Source organism: Xenopus tropicalis, chromosome 1, assembly GCF_000004195.4.
Source record: "Xenopus tropicalis strain Nigerian chromosome 1, UCB_Xtro_10.0, whole genome shotgun sequence".
NCBI classification, from domain to species: Eukaryota; Metazoa; Chordata; class Amphibia; order Anura; family Pipidae; genus Xenopus; species Xenopus tropicalis.
This window is the reverse complement of record NC_030677.2, coordinates 111,611,686-111,630,423: the sequence shown is the minus strand read 5'-3', so window position 1 is coordinate 111,630,423 and position 18,738 is coordinate 111,611,686. Positions and strand designations below refer to the sequence as shown.

Below are 18,738 nucleotides of genomic sequence, written 5' to 3'. Positions count from 1 at the left end.
TGCATCAAAAGATTTCCAATATAGTCGATGAGATGTGGCTTTGGTAGTTTAAGGAAAAGCTGAAGCACACTTAGGGGCTGATTTACTAATCCACGAATGTCCGAAGGCGTCCGAATACGTTTTTTTCGTAATGATCGGTAGTTTGCGATTTTTTCGTAAATTATCGTGACTTTTCCGTAGCCGTTACGACTGTTTCGCAAATTGTCGCAACTTTTAACATAGCGTTACGACTTGCGCGAATTGTTGTGACTTTTTCGTAGCCTTTGCGCTGAGTACGAAAGTTTCGGATTCATTCAAGCTTCAGTATCATGACTTTTCTTGGGCCAGGTTGGAGCTGCAGAGTGCCATTGAGTCCTATGGGAGGCTTCCAAAATCATGCAAAGACGTAAAGTTTTGCCCACCGTTTACGAGCGCTAAATACGAAAAAGTCGCGACAATATACAAGCAAATCGTAACGAATACGAAAAAGTTGCGACTTTTTGCGCAAGTCGTAACGGCTACGAAAAAGTCGCAACAATTTACGATAAAGTCGTAACGGCGACGAAAAAAACGCAAAAAATACGAAAAAGTCGCAATATGTTCGTTTCCAATCCAAATTTTTCCCATTCGGATTCGAATTCGTGGATTAGTAAATCAGCCCCTTAGGGTAGATTTATCAAAATGTGAGTTTAGAGGTTAATACATAAAAACTCACCCACGTTCTATTCATTTCTATGGGATGTCTAGTAGTGTATTTATCAATGGATGAAAATTAGAATTCACTAATTGATAAAATCGCTTCTTAAAATCCTATAGGAATGAATAGAACGTGGGTGAGTTTTTATGTATTAAGCGCTAAACTCACATTTTGATAAATGGGACATTAAAAAGCACGATACAAAAAATTAGGATTAAATCCAATATTATCTGATGTGCGCTAAAAGTACGAAAATTTCGGATTGTGGTCGTACGAAAACGATCCGAAAGGTCTGAAATTTTTGGAGATGGTAAAAGGACCGAAAAACTTTCTGATTTTGAAACTTCTTTGCATGTTTTTGGAAGCCTCCCATAGGACTCAATGGCACTCTGCAGCTCCAACCTGGCCCAAGGAAAGTCACGATAACGGAGCTTGAATGAATTCCGGAACTTTCATACTCGTTGCGACAAATAAGATTTTGTCACACAAATTGTCACAAAGTACAAAAAAGTTGCGCAAATTAACGAAAAAGATCACAGAAAATACACACAGTTCTAAAACTTAGAAAAAATACAAATTTTTAGTATTCGGACACAATCATACATTGATAAATGGGCCCCCTAGTGTGCAAGTCCATTTAATCAGTTCTATTTGGCTTTATAAAGAAGTTTGCAAAAGGGTGTATAAAGATGGAGAACTGTTCTACTGAACCTTATTCAGAAGGGTATTGGTTCCATGTTGGACACAAAATGGGTTAATAGGTGTGATCCTCAAAGGGACAATATTTGGGGCTTTATTAAATGTTTGGTCTGAATTTTCTTACTTTTATTCACTAATAACTGCCAGCAGCATAGATACATTCTTCAGTGAAATATATCTTTATAATTAATGTCTGCTCAGTGTTTTTCATTGGTGAGTATACATATTTATATAAATATAATGGTATATATAGTATATATATGGGTATAGACGCATGCATGTGTTTAAGGGGCCCATTCATTAAACCACAATTGTGGTTAAAATCACGATATTCAAATAACTCAGAGTAACAATGATAATTTCTTATGTTCGAAAATGTCACGAAAATTCGTGGTTGTGTTCCGAAAGTCACAACATTTTTGGCGCAAAAACCTTTCTGGCTTTAAAACCTTCAATGTATGATTTTGGAAGCCTTCCATAGGACTCAATGGCACTCTACAGATCCAACCTGGCCAAAAGATAGTCACGATACCAAAGCTTGAATGAATTCTGAAATGATTGTAGTCTTTGCGAAAAATACGACTTTTTTATGGAAGTTATTGAAAACCACAAAAAAGTGGAATTTTAATGAAATTATCGTGGACATTATGAAAAGTTCTAGATACAAATTTTTCTCAAAAAAACTTAATCGTGGTTTAATGAATGGGCCCCTAAGTGCAACAACCAGTGGTCCATGTCCTGAGGAGTACTATATCTGGATATAGAATTAATTCAATGCTCATTTGTGATTTAGGAAGCATTTAAGGACAATAAGTAATTTTTTCTGGACAAAAAGTACATTTTGTTGTACAGTAACCCCAAGTTAGCATGTGCATATATGAGCACGATAGGGGAGAATGGGCTGTGCCTGTTCCTGTGTTTCCCTGCGGTGGAAGGAAAGAAGGATCCAGCTAAGGGGAACGCACAAATAGCTCCCACCAACAACATTTTTAGCTGCATGATGTTCATGATTAACATGACAAATGCTCTGGCAAATGTGTTTATATTTTCATATTCAATGCAATTGGGCTTGCCTTCAGTTATATTAAAGCTTATAAATCTAATAAAGCAGGTAAAATCTAAACAAGGAAAGTAAAGAAATGAAAAAGCATATGTGTTACTCAAATGTTTTGTCAAGGGTGGAATTAGTGGCACTATTTAGCAACAAACAGCAATTAATTATAATTAGTCTCACAAAGTTATTGTAATAAAAGCAATGGCCCCTATTAAAGTAAATTAGAATATAGTTAAAGAATGAAAGAAAAGCCTATGGTGTTTAAATGGGTCCGACCAATACAGGGCTTTTTTTGGTCATGAAGGTGACTACCAGGGCCCCCTGAGGTTCAGAGGAAGTGATACTGTTCAAAAATAATTTTAAAAATAAAGGAACTAGTTCAACTGAACCCCCAAAACTTTCTTTATTTATAAGGCCATGGATAATTCTTTTTCACGTTTATAAATAGGACATAATAAAAGCAGATGTCTAATCTGTAGTCTGCAGCTAACAACATCTTCAACAGGTAATGGCTATAAGAGGTGATCGGAATTGCAGTTCAGGAAAGCAGAAGGGTCACAGTTGGACATCATTAGACTAAAAGGTTTCCTTGAAAAAATGTTTATATAAATAGCCCAAACCCCTGCTCCTCCCATCTGTGGATCCAGCAACAACATCCTCGTCAAAGGGCACAGCCACCCAGGTCTCTCATATCAGCATGGCTGTCAGCTGGCTGACTCTCACCAATAAGCGAATCACAGAAGGGTAGTCTGAGCATCACAAGTTCCTTGTTACTATGGAGCAGCTGCTGTGCATTCATGAAAACTGTCAGCTGTGTTTGAGGTGAGCGAGCTGCAGTGTGTGCTGCTATAAATACACAGATGGAAAGAGCACCACGCTGTGCATTTCTCTTAACATTATATTTCCCTGACAGCTTGATATTAAATTTATCTGATAAAATTATATTGAAGTAACAGTAGTTTGTAGCATGTGGTAAGGCCCCAGGACCTTCTGGGCTTTAGATCAGTTGAGGAAGGGGGTCATGCACTGGTCCTGTCAAACCTCATTAAACTTCATTGAATCCACAGTGCCCCAATCTACTGTAACTACTGCCTTTCCCTTCAACATGGGGTCATGTTAGCATTTCTGCAAGTGTCTTAGTGAAGGCAGTGGAGGGATGTACTACTTCAAGAAACACTAAAGGGAGACTGTTTTCATTTCTCCTGTTGTCTTTACCTCTATTAATCATTAAAATGTATATCCACACCAAAAAAACCTAACATGGTGCCTGCTCTATATTTGTTTGCCATATTTATATCTGCTTAACCTTACCCTGGTAGCCTATAAAACTGGGGATCCAGCTATCACCAAGACACTTCAAACCACATATCAAGCTGGGAGATTTTAGCATTGTTTTCCATATGACATCATATATTTCCATTAACTAGGATTGGGTAGATGCCCAGGCTGGTTGCCAGTTTGGAACTATTGGATGGCGCAGCTGCACAAAGCCTCACCTTTACCCCTATAAGGGCCAGTCAGGAGGCCATCAGTGAAGCAGCGATGTTGCATGGATACACACCAGACAGTAAAGAGTATGGTACAAGAGGGCATTCTGGTGTTGTAGTGGGATCAAGGCCCACAAAACACAAGTTAGGTAACTGCTTAAAACCATCACCAATGTTTCCTGTTGGTAAATACAAGTTCACACTAATTGTGGGTGGGAAGGCTGGGGGACAAGTAACTGTTTCTGGCATAAATACACAGGGCTAAGCCAATTTCTGTCTGTACTGGTCTTTTTCCATCTCCACAACATAAGCTGGAGTGTCTGCTAAAGCTGACTCATCTGGACCTGGTCATTTAGCACTAACACTCTCTTCCTCTGGTAAAATGGAAATAAGCCAGGAAGATGGCTAGTTTCTGTATCCATTGTTTGGGTTGGTGTATAATCTCTACCCCTGGCAGGTTGAGAAGCAGGTCTATATACAGCAGACCTTGCTAGATGGACTTCACGAATAACAGAGTGAGCCATGTGTTTGTAAGCTCAGACCACATCTTCTATCAAAAATAGGGTAGTACACAGCACAAATTATATCCACTTGGTGCTCACTAAAGAAAAATCACCACTTTCAAAAGTCTAACTGAACATAGCAAAATAGTACAGATTGTACTGTCTTTTTGATATAATAAAGAAGAAAAAAATCCCCAGGATTTTGCTGCGTTCAGATCACATCTTCAACATGATTAGGCCATCAGTTCTGGTATTCCTCCCTCAGGGTGCTGAGCAAATTTAAAGGTAAGGAAAACTAAAGTAAAAATTTTAATACCCCAGTGACTTATTTGTGTACTTAACTATTAATTGTGGAAAGCTCTGTTTTTACTTTTTGATACATATCCCAATAAGGATATTTTAGAGCAGTTTGGTATTTCTATTGATAAGCAAAACTAGGACTCAAAATTTAGTCTGATCCAAAAGGAATTTTTAGGGCACAAATAAGGACAGTTTACATAAATCCACATGAATCCATTTAGTGACCTGTAGCATCTGCTCAACAGTGGTCTCTACTACAGAAAACTGGTGAAACAATCAAGTGTGTAACGAAGGCAAGAGAGCACTTCCTGAATAGTGAGTCTGTGGCTGGCAGCTAAATTGTGAACAGTTAGGGCCCAGTCTTTTCAGTCACCCTTATGCATCTCAGACACCCGCTGCAGCTTAATTGAAGCTAAACAAATTATTTTCTCAGTCTTATCTGCAGTACAATTGCCACCTGTCCATGGTACTTTAGATACCTTCTGCACAAAACACTGTCAGCTATTGACTCCTTGAATTGATCCACATGACCAACAATAGCCAAGAAGTCACCTAGACAAGCTTCCAGGTGGGGGGCCTCTGTCCTTACTACATAAATTACTTAGTTATCCTATATTTGGGTCTTGAATTTGGAGTAAATGTCCGGAAGCCTGTCCCACTTGCACTCTAGTACAGGTATGGGATCCCTTATCCGCAAACCCGTTATCCAGAAAGTTCAGAATTACGGAAAGGCCATCTCCCATTGACTCCATTATAAGCAAATAATTCTAATTTTTAAAAAATGATTTCCTTTTTCTCTGTAATAAAAAAACACTATCTTGCACTTGATCCCAACTAAGGTATAAATAATCCTTATTGGAGGCAAAACAAGCCTATTGGGTTTATTCAATATTTAAATGATTTATAGCAAACTTAAGTCATGGAGATTGAAATTACGGAAATATCCCTTATCCTAAAAAAACCCCAGATCCCAAGCATTCTGGATAACAGGTCCCATACCTGTATTGTATTGCAAGTTTCTTTTTCCTTTACTTGTGGAATCTCCTTAGGTGTAGCTGGCATATCTAATCATTCATTCCTTGTAACCCTGTTGATGACCCTGTTTATAGTTTAAAGGGGCCCCTTAAAGGTCCTCTGCTCATTTTCCTCCAGGATAACTTCACTCCACCATTACCAGCATGTTCTCATTTAAAAAGAGCAGTTAATAGGACTGCATCCTTGGCAAATTTGATTGCAGGGCTCAGGCCACTGTTGAACAGCTTCCACCTTGCAGGAATTGGCCACATAGACCACATATATTAGTTGCTTCACAGCAGGCAAAAGTCCAAAATGCACCAAACTGCTTAACATTGTGTCCATATAATGGAAGACAGTCTTGGAACAATCTAACTCCTTGATGGTACCTGCCATTAGTGTTGAATAAAAAATAAGGCTTGCCCCAAAGTAGACAGAAATTCTTCCACCCAAGGCAGGGGTATGCATCCCAAAGCATGCAAGCATTTTTCTTATATTAGTCCATCAACAGTGTACAGTCACATCCTTCTTCCACACCACAACAATAGACCCATCCCTTCCTGGTAAGAGCAATAACCCCTGAACTTGTAGAAGGTTGATTGAAATGGGAGAAGCAGAAGCTTGAGCAGAGCTTATTTCACATCAATTCTTTAAATGTAGTATTTCATCTAGAATGTTTCTGCTTCAAGCTAAAAGTCAGTGTTGGCAAATCCAGCTGACTGAACTTACTCTATATATGTTCCTCCCATGGGGCTGAACCTTTCTTGTGGTCAACACCCACCAGCACGAACTATTCTTCAAAAGGGGCAGCACACTAGCGGAGCTTTCACATGTGAAATTTGCAAGACAGTAAACCTGCCTCATGTTTAGAATTCCCATCAATAATTCTGCCTGCTGTATATTGCAGGCTTGGGTCAGATAGGCTCTTCTAGCATGGCCAGTCTTCCCTTGCTGCTTGGAGTATCCAACTACCTGCAAGGACAGTAGTAATTCATGTACAGCTACCAACTAGGGGTAGGCAGAAGAGGCACGTGCCTAGGGTGCAATGCTGGGGGTGGGGGGTGGGGGGGTGGAGGGTTCAATAGGTACGTACCTCTTCTGTCTGCCTACCTTTAGTTCAGGGTAATGGCCTTTCCTGACTGAACCACCTGCTTCCCACTCACACTCACACACTGTGCAATCGCAACTGCCTTGGGTGCAACTTGCAACTGCTTGGCCCAGCACTGCTAATGTTAAAGAGGGCTGTGTGTATTAAGCCTGTCTTCTAGAAGATCCTGGTGTGGTAAGGAATACCCTGACTACATTTCATTAAGTATATGTACAATTAAATCAAAATCTGCCAAAGATTTAAATGGCCACCTAATTCTTTGTCATTTATGGAAATGAAGCAACTAACAGACCCTTCTAACTCGTTCTCAGCGCTGGAAGATCAGCAAGCAGAAGATCACACCCCTACATGGAACACCACAAGTAAACTCAGGTCTGGATTTGTGGCGAGGCCACAAAGGCCTGGGCCTAGGGCGGCACAAACATAGGGGAGGCATGCTGCCCCGCCGCAGGCAAATTTTTAAATTTTGCTACCGTACGGAGCAATGTGGACCTTTCCCCACTGTTCCGTAGGGGAGTTTTAACGCTGGCGTTGGCGCATGCACGTTGGCGCGGTGGGGGGAGATAGGGGGGCACCGAATGGGGGCGGCCTCGGGGCTCCCCCAGTAGAAATCTGGCGCTGAGTAAACTGCATCTATGCTGAAAATGAAAGCTTTTTTTTTTTTTATAAGAAACGTCCTTTACATTACTTTTTCTAAGCAGACAAAAAAAGTGGAGCTCTGAAAGCTGAATGGAGACCCTGTTATTTCTGAGGTATTCTTCACTGAAACATTATTGCAGATGGAAATGCTGAGAGTAGAATACCTTGTTCTGTGTCCCTTTTTCCCATTTATTAAAGCAGCCCTGGCTGTCCCCAACAACCATGCTGGCTCCTTTAGACACTGCCCTAGACTTTTGCGAATTGGAAGGAATAAAAAGTTAAAAAAATGTAGGGACCTATGCTAAATCTCCTATTAGGTTTTCCTTGTATTTTGGTTTAGGAAGTCCTGGTACCTGTAACTTGGGTATCTGGTGGTTGGTGACCACTTCCTGGGGAGTCTAATATAGTAGGTGGGAGCAGGTTCTTCCTCTTTTGCCTCCACCTGTGGAACAGGGTAAATGTTTGCTGGGGAGACTGAGACACAAGACTCCATTAAAGGAAGTCCCTAAGGGACTTAATTCCTTAGTGAAGTAAGGAACCCTTACATAAGGTATGTAGATAGTGGTAGTTGAGCTACTGTCAAAGTACACTTAAATACATTTAAATCATTTGGATGTCATATGTGATGGAATGAATGTAATATGTGACGTGAACTTACTTGAATAGAGATGGTTAATATTAAGTTTGTCAGTCACTTCTGTGGCTCTAACAGCCACTGACAGTTTGTACAGTTATAGGGCACAATGTTTTTTCCACGTCCTAGTCCTACAGTAAAAAATTGCATGTTTGCCTTGTTCATTGTGACTGGACTGTACCAATATAAATTACTGATTTGTGAGTGCTCATTTACAGATGATTTGTGGCAGGGGATTTCATTGCAGCCTGCTCTAAGCAGGTACAGCACAGTCCCAGCACGTATAGTGCAACACAGCCAAAGTGATACCCCCAGTGGGGGCTGCATAATGGGCATGGGTCAGGGAGTAGCAGGCTATACTTTGGTTGTGTCAAAAAATCATCCAGATTCAGTTCCTGGGAGGCTGTCACAAGCCAGGCTGTTACCAATTAAAATGTGGAATTCTACTATCAGGAACATAAAATCACATTGAGGCTCATTTATCAACACTGGGAATATTTGCTCATGGGCAGTAACTCATAGCAACCAATCAGTGATTGAGCTTTTGAGCCTGGTGCAGGTAGAACAATGAATGTAACAATTTAATTGGTTGCCATGGCTTTGCCCATGGGCAAACTTTCCTATTGTTAATAAATGTCCCTAGCAGTGAACCTTAAAATGCCAAACTGCCTGTTCCTAAGTCCTTTTTTTTTTAATATTTTGGTTTCAGGCACTGGGCATGGGGCTGTTTGCAGGGGTGGGTTAGCAGTAGGGGGTTGGTGTGGAATACTCACATATCATGCAAAACATTTCAAGGAGTAGTCATGCATTTTTAGGTAATCTCCTTACATTCATTTAAAAACATCAACGGAATCGGATGTGATTGGTTGGTTTATCATGAGCCAACACATCTGCTGTTTTCTAATGAAATTAAATACAGATCCCAAATGTGTGAAACAGCACCATCTAATCTGCCTGGTTCCACCAAATCTGAACCATAAAGTTTGGTATTTCCAACTAATACTGATGGCACTGCAAGATAGTATCCAAGGCTATTGTGATACTAAAATCTACAGATAGTATTGATGTTGGTATATATGGTTTATGTATGTGAGTATATAGATGGGTCAGTATAGGTTGTGCGTGCTGGGTTTACTTGGAAGGGTTGAACTTGATGGACTCTGGTCTTTTTTCAACCCTGTGTAACTATGTAACTATGTAAGATCAAACACAGGGGACTTGCAACTTATATTTGTTGCATGAGCAAGGCTTTACAGAAGTACCTCAAAGTTTCCAGCAGGGGGAGCCCTTTACATGTTGATATGTGTGAATCTCCTGAGGATGTAATTAGAGATGTAATTAGGATTGCACACTGAGGGGAATCCTAGTGATATCATTGCCAGAGAGATGCCTTTTCAATTATTAAAACCATGAAAAATGCAAAAGGCAACTTTACACACAAACAGAGTTTCCCCTGAATATAACAAAATGTAAATAGAGCGCATGGCTGTATCTTTCCATATTGAAGTTATTTCTGTTGCACTGATAATTACAGAGCATTGGAGCTGTAATTTGCTCACCTTTGCTAGATCCACCAAGGTGTTAGCCTGATCATTGAGCTTCCTCTGCTCCATTTTCACGCTGCGTAGCCTGGGGGGGACAGGACAATGAGAATGACTTGGCAGAGCCACATCCCTGTTGGCTAATCACATGACACATGCAAAGCCACTGCCAACTTCCCTTCACTCACAAAAAAAGAAAGCTTTTACATAATATTAACCCCTCCAGAATTAATGAGATTATTCCTGTAGACATCACCGGCACTGGCAGGGTTAATAATCCGCTAGATGTGTTTTATGTAATTGGTCATGCGATATCAATTGTTAAAAATAAGCGAGCAACTGTCTGCATAGCACTGACATGGGGGGCACATTCTTGCAAGAGAGGCCTGCAGAGCATTGCAACCCTTGTGTAAGGACAGAAACTGCAAATACATTAAACATCTTTGCATGCGTCGTTATGCACTGTTTTGTTTATGAGCACTGCGACTGACAGTGTGCAGTGTAGATTACATGTCAGTGAGAAGCCCGAGCAGCCACTGCAACCCTTCCTGATAATGAGCATGCTGCTTTATGTAATGATGCACTCATTCACCACATGCACTGCCATGGGATTGCCAAGGGAGAGCTCTGGGAGAAATTACTTTGTGAGCTACAAGCCTGAAATCAGTCTCTGAGTTTATCCTATGTTGTCAGAATGGGTAAATTCATCCAGTGTTAGGGATTTATACAGTATATGTATATATATAATACACAAGAGCCACAAATAACTTGTAAAATATATTGGGTACTTAGTGATATTATTAGTGATAATTAGTGCTTAGTGATGTCACGTGTGGCTCATGGACTTGTGTATTATATAATGTACTCCCTTTTAGAAAATATTAAGGATATAAGTCTACTTGCAGGTCAACCAGCTTATATAAAAGTATTTGGCCTATGAACTTGTCTCTGATGGTCAGAAGTCAGGTAAGGCCTTTAAAACAGTAAGGGATAGATCTATCAATGTTCATATTTTTTTCGTTATTTATCAAGTGTAAAAACCACAAAAGCGAGGATTTTAAGGTAGTTGTATCCATTCCACATTTTATTTGTTCATGTTTTTTATATTCAGATTTTTAATAAATATGGAAATGTCCATAGTTTAAAAAAAAAAAAAAAAAAAAAAAAAAGTGAGCTTAGTTGAGGTTGAAAAAAAAAGCTCTAAAATTATACAAATGAATATTGAATATTGATAAATATGCCCCTAAGCTTATGTTTATCAATACTGGGTGACCACTGTGCTCTAAGCTACTCTGTTGCAGCCAGACCAGCGTAGTTTGGGGCAAAAACCACGGTAGATAAACTTGGAAATAGTTTAACCTCTTCATTAAGTCCAAATGAGATTGCACAGTTTCCATTAAGTTCAATGTTGAGACCAGGCTAACACTGCGCAAAACACAAAACCTTACTACCAAGGTGCACAGTGCAATCTGGCCCTAGAGTTCTCTACTGCAATATTGGCTACTTTGTTGCTGAGCAAATAGAAAGATAAAGTAATTTACTCATATTACTACACTCACATGCAGCTGTTGCAGTTACCTGTGTCATGTGTGAACTGCCACACATAGAATAGTGAAAACTAATTTCAGCTACTTATTTACAACTGGGACCTTTGTCTAGTTGGGGGTCCTTTATAAACACTGGGCAATTTTTCACCTGGGCAGTAGCCTATGGAAACCAATCAGGTATTTGCTTTCACCACTCAACCTGCAGATGCATGAAAAAGGCTAATCATTGATTTGTTGCTGTAGGTTACTGCCCAGGTGCATATTTGCCCAGTATTTATAAATTACCCCGTGTCTTAAATTTGTCTAGAAACATTCACATAGTGTTGTGTATCTACCAAATATAAGCTGACCCATAGGGGCAGATTTACCAATATGTGAGTTTAGAGCTTAATACATAAAAAATCACCCACATTCTTTTTATTCTTCTGGGATTTTAAAAAGCATATTTATAAACTGGTGAACTTTAACAATCACCCATTGATAAATACACTTTTAAAAATCTCATAGGAATGAATAAAACATAGGAGAGTTTTTATGTATTGTGCTCTAAACTCACATCTGCCCCTAAGTCTGCTGTTTCACATGAAGCTATTATGTTAGGGTCAGTATTAGGTTTCAAACTAATTTAGAGAGATGCTGGTTTTAGCCTAATAACTTGGAGGGAGTAAGTTAGTTCATCACTTCTCCTTGGCAGTCTGGACTTTGTAACCACTCAGCATGACTATATAAAGCAGCATACTCTTCATAAAGGAAGAAGAAACACCATAAAGAAAGATAACAGGATTTCTCATTCATCGTTGAATGAAAAACCACAGAATGATCTTAGAGATGAAGACCAGAATTGAACAGTTAGTTGAAGTCCCATGCAGGCAAGCACTGATACATACACCCGAGGAGGGTATTTGTAGAGGATGAGAGGGTGTTAGAGGGAGAGAGGAACTTACTTCTGAGCCCTGGTAGGGAGGATTTAGCAAAACAAAGACAAAACACAACAGAATTCTATTTTTGTTGCTGTTAACAAACAGGACAAAAACACACAATATAACACAGCTCAAAGAGGACTTGGGGTTACACAATTCATTCCAAGAATTTAGAGCAGCAGTTGTCAAACTTTTTCAGTTCAAGTCCCCCTTGAAGGTCCAGTCTTTGGATATGGACCTCTCGTAGATCAAACCTTTGGTCAGGGCCCCACTTAGCTCATGCAGTGAGTACAGATAAGGTAAAAATAATGGTGCATTAGTCATTCAGCCTTAGTTACACGAATATCTAGGGCAGCAAACACAAATGCACTTTTTAAATAGTGAGAATCTTCCACAAACAACATGTGTTACTCTTTGATTTATACCATGCTGTATGTTTATGTTCAGACAACATGGCAAGGTCAAAGAGACCCATCATCAAAAGGATTAAATATGTTATGGCCTGAAGAGGTTCAAAACCCCAAAAAATAAATTGTTATAAACTTTCCTCTTGAGTAGTCTTCTGAGCACTCTGATCTACACCTGATTGGGTCTTATTTAGATACTTTGGACTTTGGCAGCATCCTGGGAAATCATTTTACCTGGGCAGGGGGAGAAGTTTGCCAGTTCTTACTCACTTTTCTAAATTGGGCAGGGCCCTTTGATACCATGAATGCAATCTGGATGCTCAATGTATACACCCATTTAATGTAAAGCTCTGCAGAATAAGTTGTTGCTTTATGAATAATAGTTAATATTAACAAATACCAGTGGGGTAAAATTAAGTTCTTTGCATTATACATAGTGCCCATATACTTTACTGGACATTTCTAAAGAAAACTGTACTTATGCACTCCTATAAATAGTGTATATTTAAATGTGTCACAAGCAGTGTCAGAGTGGACATCCTAAGGCCAACTAATGAACTTTGTGTTGAGGGCCCACTCTCACAATATTTAGATATAGACATAGCTAAATGTACATGATTTAGACTATTTATCCCAAGCCTTCATCCATTTTTTAAACATATCCTCATCTGAATGTCCACTGTGCATACACAGTGAGAATTCAGTTTCCTGAAAAAGGGTGTTGCACATGTGCAGTGAGCATCCATTGATTTCACTGGATTTTGTGTGCATGTGCAGTGATATCAGTCAGCACCATAAGCCATGCCCACAAATTTCCGGAGGCACCCTTCATGCACAGCAAGTTCTCCTGGAGCTTAAACTTTCTTTGTTGCTGTCTCTGTAGGTGTCAAAAAGACCTATGGTGGAAATAAGAAATGGCTGATGGCAATTTTCTTTAGTTGGGCCCTCAGGGCTGTGGCACACTAGGAAATTCTCTGGTACTCTGGCATGCCAGTTTGATGGTGGCCACAAGCAACTGTCATCTTTGTGAATGACAATGGGGTATAGAGAGTTTCGTGGGATATCAGACTGATGCAGTTTCTTGAAGCATTTTTTCCTGTTTAATTAGAAAGATAATGGCAGTGGTAGAGTACAAGACCCTTTTCACTTAACCAGTAGAAACACATGGATCCAGTTCTGGCAAGACTTCTTCTGCCCATCTGCCCTGTATTTATTTCTACAGTTTGGAATATCCAAACTCAGAAGTCTGGGGAGTGAGCAGAGGAGTGATGTATGCTTGGATAGGCCAAGCATGAGGGTGGAGGGGTCTGATGGTACACACATAACCTTGTGTTGTCTTGGTGGCTGATGTATAGTCTGGAGCAGGCAGGTCTATTTAATGATACGCATTTTGTAGTGGGTAGGTCTAAGGGTTGATGGGCGATGGCGGAAGAATTAGGATTAATGGTTCAGGGTTGATGTCTAGTCCTGAGGGAGAAGGACTGTCAGTTGCACTATTCCCTTTCTATTTCTTATGATGATCCTCGCATGTGAGTAATAACATTTTTTTTTATCCATGATATTTTGCTTTTCTCACTTCCTTGTCTTCTAACCCTGATTTCTAGCGAATTGTCTCTCTTTGCCTCTGTCTTATTAGATCTCTCTCTCTTTTTCTCCTTCAACTATAATTCTTTGTGTCATTATTATGATTTTTGCCTGCATTGCTGCTGTATTTTAGTGCTGCCATGGCAACTATTTTAAGCGTTAACTAAGCAATAAAGATCAGGGACATAGTTCTAGAAGTTTTAAGGTAAACAGCAGAAATCTACACAAGTATATAAGCCTTAAATAGTTTTCCTGTGTGTTTATTAAACATATATATACATATATATAAATAGGTCTAACCAAAGGCAATGTTCCCAAGGCTATTTCCCAGCCATATGCACACCAATATGGTCTATTTAGTTTAGTCAAGAGGGTTTATTCCAATGCAAACTAGGATGTGCTGTTATTCATTCACATGAACCTCTGGCCTTTGGTGTTTGTAGGTAAAAATTAAATACTAGTAATATTACTTGTTGGCATGGAGCAGGAGTATACACTGAAGTAATGCTCAACCGTATGTGTGTGTTTGTGCTCTAATGTGATGCCCTCATTTATAGCCCAAGTGTGGGACAGGGAAGAAAAGATGGCTTAAACCAAACTGTACCTTTATTCCATTCTTGAATCATCAGATCAGAACCCCTTAACTGCGTCCATCCTTTTGTTAAATTTAGGGTCTAATGTACAATGGGAAGAATGGAGCTACAGTTTCATGAGCATCATAGATGAGCTATTTAGTTATGTTATAATGCATGAAAATATGGAACTTAATAAAAGCCAGGCAGCATATTGGCATTTTGGCCACTAGGGTGAGCAACAATGTCACTTTTGCTTGTGAAAGAAGGCAGGGCTTAAGGATCTGCAGTACACAGGGTCAGTAAATAATCAAGATAAATCAGTAATTAATGAAGATGAATCTACTGCATGCAGGCCCAGATTAGCTAAAAGACTGATTACATGGTTCTATAGTACAGACCTGGAATACTGTAATTTTTAACAGATGCTTATTATAGACCCACTTTCATTTCCCCCCCGTTTCAGTTTATTAGTACTGGTTAAATTAAATTATTTCAACTAGAATGTATGTAACATGAGCTAGATACACTGGGCATGATTTTAATCATTGCATTGATCATGAATACTCCATCTACCTTGTATTTGAACATGGGAGATTTCATTTGCAGCAAGAAAAAGTTGGGTGCGGCTATACTGGATATAAGACTGCAACAAACAATTTCAGTGGTAATTTATGGATTCCTATAGAAACCTAATGAAGTTATCCAATTATATCTACCTCTAAATGTAAAATAGCTTAATAATATCAAAACAATAAAACAAAAACATTAACAGTCATATTGAGCAGGCCGTTTGGCTTCCAAAATTTTTCTAACATAGGTACCATTACAACTGCAGAAACTCATAGCAAATAGTCACACCTTTTGTAGCTTGTGGTCAGTTGTGCTGACGGTTGTTATAGGGAACTACAGTGTTAGTACATTTGATGTATGGGGTTAATAGATTTGCAACGACAATGTAAAAATGAATGACTTTGCTAATAACAACATACATCAATTCATAAATATATAATATCAGATAACATTACCTATACTCCTACTAAGCTGTATCACATTTCTTTGAACCCTATTCCACCCTTACCTGCTCACCTTTCACTTATTTTATCTTGTCAATACAATAGTAATAATACCCCATAATATATAAAGTTCTTTATGTTCTTCATATTAAAGTGGAGTAGAGATAATGATCTCTGTATATGTAATAAGTTAATCACTTACATTTGCTGTAACCGACTTTTGGGATACTGTACAAAAGGTACAAAGTTTGCTAGTAGAGTAGTAACTAATACCAACCAAATCGGCAGATCTCCTGTTTGATAACAAACTTCTGATTGAGTTACTAGACCTTGCAATCTATGAGCCTTCTATTATTTTGTCCCAATGAAAGGGTGTCAGGAAGAGAGGGAATAGAAAGAGCGAGACGAGAAACTTATGTAGGAATGGAGGAACTTGAGTTAAGCAGTAGAACGCACAAGATTGAGTAGGAACAGCCAGATGATAGATCATAGTAGGAGATGGATGTGTATGTGATTAGGGCAAGGAGGGGGACGAGGATTTTAGATCCTACAGAACAACAGGTGCTAGCAAAGCATGCTGGTCAAGGGTAAACATAAACAGGACATGGGCAGCCGCTACCAGAAACACATCCAATTGTACACTTTATTGTAGGCTATGGAGAACCAAAAGAGAAACACACAGACAGTCAGAACTATACCTGGTGAACATGACCTGGGGTCTGGATTTATTTAGGGAACCACTGTGTCTTAAAAGTAAAAAGATTTTTTTGGTTTTATGCAATAATATTCTATTAAATGGAGTAAGAAGGGGTACACTACAACTGTCTGCATCCCAGTGCCATATACACACGCTACCATTAATGGCAGGAGTTGTACTATGGAATCTTTAGGACTGTAGTCTGCTCTGAACAACAAGCCAAAAATGATCACTGCACTGGGTCTATCCATTGTTTTTTCCACCTGTAAACTATGTTTCCTATGGATAAGAAACCAGTGTATGTTGAAGTATTATTGCCAAGGTATTGCCAACATCTTTTTTGGGCAATTGCTTCTCTCACAAACAACTTTGGTGATCACAGCTGCAGTATACACTGTCAACCCTGTCATTGGTTCAAAAGTTCTTTCATGCCTTTTAGCACATCTTGAAAAAGCCCATAAAGGCAATATAAAAAAAAGTTAAAGGTCTAGAACAGCTGTGTCCACAGTCAACCTTTTGGCACATTTGCTGAGCTACTTCACATACATATAAGTTCAGCAGCAGCTTTAATTGATTGAAAAATAAAATGAGAAATAACAGAAGACTGAGAAATAACAGATTGAAGTATCCATTATAACAGTAAGAATATTTGATATTTTGAGTTTGATTTATAAATAGGAATCAACATTTGTAGCCAAGTGCAGAATTTCATCCCCCAGAATCCTCACTTTAGCCCATTTTTTATGATTAGTATTTGATTTGTAGTTTTGTAGAAGTAGTTGCTAATGAAATGTAAACTCATGCACTGAGGCTCAGCACCAACCCTACCATAATAAAATTACTGTACCCCTGAAATGGCAACATAAACCCAATTCCTCCCTTTTCAACAAAATCAGTGCAATATATTGAATCCTGGAAAATATTTGCAAGTGATTGGATTTTCTTCAGTCTGAACAATGCTGTTTGTATGTTTAGGATTCTTACACACATTTTGGACATGACTTTGTTCCCTTGTGGTGGTGGCTCTTTCATCTGTTCCACTGCAAGGGAACGCAGCCCATTCTTTCCTGTCTGTTTGTACTCATTGTGCCACACATAAGCATTAAATAGAAGTGGAATGTAACTTGATGCATTCCCCCCTATGTTTAGTGGACTGCATTAACTCCTGTGTTCCCTTTTGAGGGAATGCATGAAAGAGCCACCACATAAGCCCACATTGTAACATCCCGGATTTGAACCAGGAAACCACTGCTTGCTGTGCAGTTTCCTATTTGAGCAGGACTACTGGGCTCCTGGTTCACTTCAATAATATAGTTAATAATAGTTATCCAGGCAGGAATGATGGCTACAGGTGCTCTCTATTTACACAGGTGCTCTTTAATTATCTAGCCTGCGGCTGATGCCACACTGAGCGTATGGCGAAATCGCTTGCTTAAAATAGCGCCATACACTACTACCTGTGCCTGAACCTGAATGAATGAAATACGCTCGGGTGCAGGCACATGTAGCCGATATCCGCTGAGGATACGAAAGTCTTGCATCTTTTGGCGGATATCGGCTACATGTGCCTGCACCCGAGCATATTTCATTCATTCGGGTGCAGGCACAAGGTAGGGCAAGTGTACAGTAGTGGGACGTATTCTCGGCAAGCATTTTTCGGCTACCTCCCATGCCCGTTATAGGTCTATCTACCATAGTTCCTGGGTGCGCATTTTGTCATGTCTGGTTCTGACTTTAAGTGAGTTCTGCCTGCATTGACCCCTTTGCCTGTTTGTCTCTGCTTCTGGATTCTGTACTGCACTACAGTTCTGGTTTTGACCCGGCTTACCTGACTCTGATTCTTGTAAGCTCCCTCAGTCCTCCTGTAACAATATGGTACCCTTTCTCACTCAGAACCTTTGCCCTGGTCCTCTCACTTTAAGACCTGGAGGCACCCGAGAAGTGGAGGGCTCCACCCGAAGCCAAAGGTGGCTGCTATAGGCAGAAGTGTGAGCTGTGACCAGGACCTTGGCAATTGTTCTGGGTTTTGGGTTACCGATCGTGACATACATGAAGAAATACTTGTCTGTAAGAGCCCTTTGAGTGGCCACACTACATAACCCCAGAACCCATACCCTACCAACAAATCCACCCATAAGGGTCATCTGCTCCAAAACCAGACCTGTGCAACTTGTTCCTACTTAAAATGTGTCCAGTTTCTCCTACTGTAAAAAGAACGTTAGCCAACACTAACTACATTTTGCCTGTTATATCTGGCCAGCACAATGTGGCTTGCAGCCTTTGTACTTTCAAGTCACACAGCCACGCTCTGCAATTAATCATTCAATTAGGGAGCAGACA

At 39.7% G+C, this 18,738-nt stretch overlaps 1 protein-coding gene across 2 annotated transcripts in view; it reads right to left on the bottom strand.

The window, feature by feature from the left end:
• Positions 1–18,738, bottom strand: part of kcnn1 (potassium channel, calcium activated intermediate/small conductance subfamily N alpha, member 1) — a 60,127-nt gene that overhangs the window by 5,258 nt on the left and 36,131 nt on the right. The window contains exons 8-9 of one of the 2 annotated variants that reach the window (XM_031901701.1): positions 12,147–12,155; positions 9,674–9,743 (exon numbers count right to left, since the gene is read on the bottom strand). In XM_031901701.1, the coding sequence (XP_031757561.1) occupies positions 9,674–9,743; positions 12,147–12,155 (79 nt within the window). 2 annotated transcript variants of the gene reach the window in all.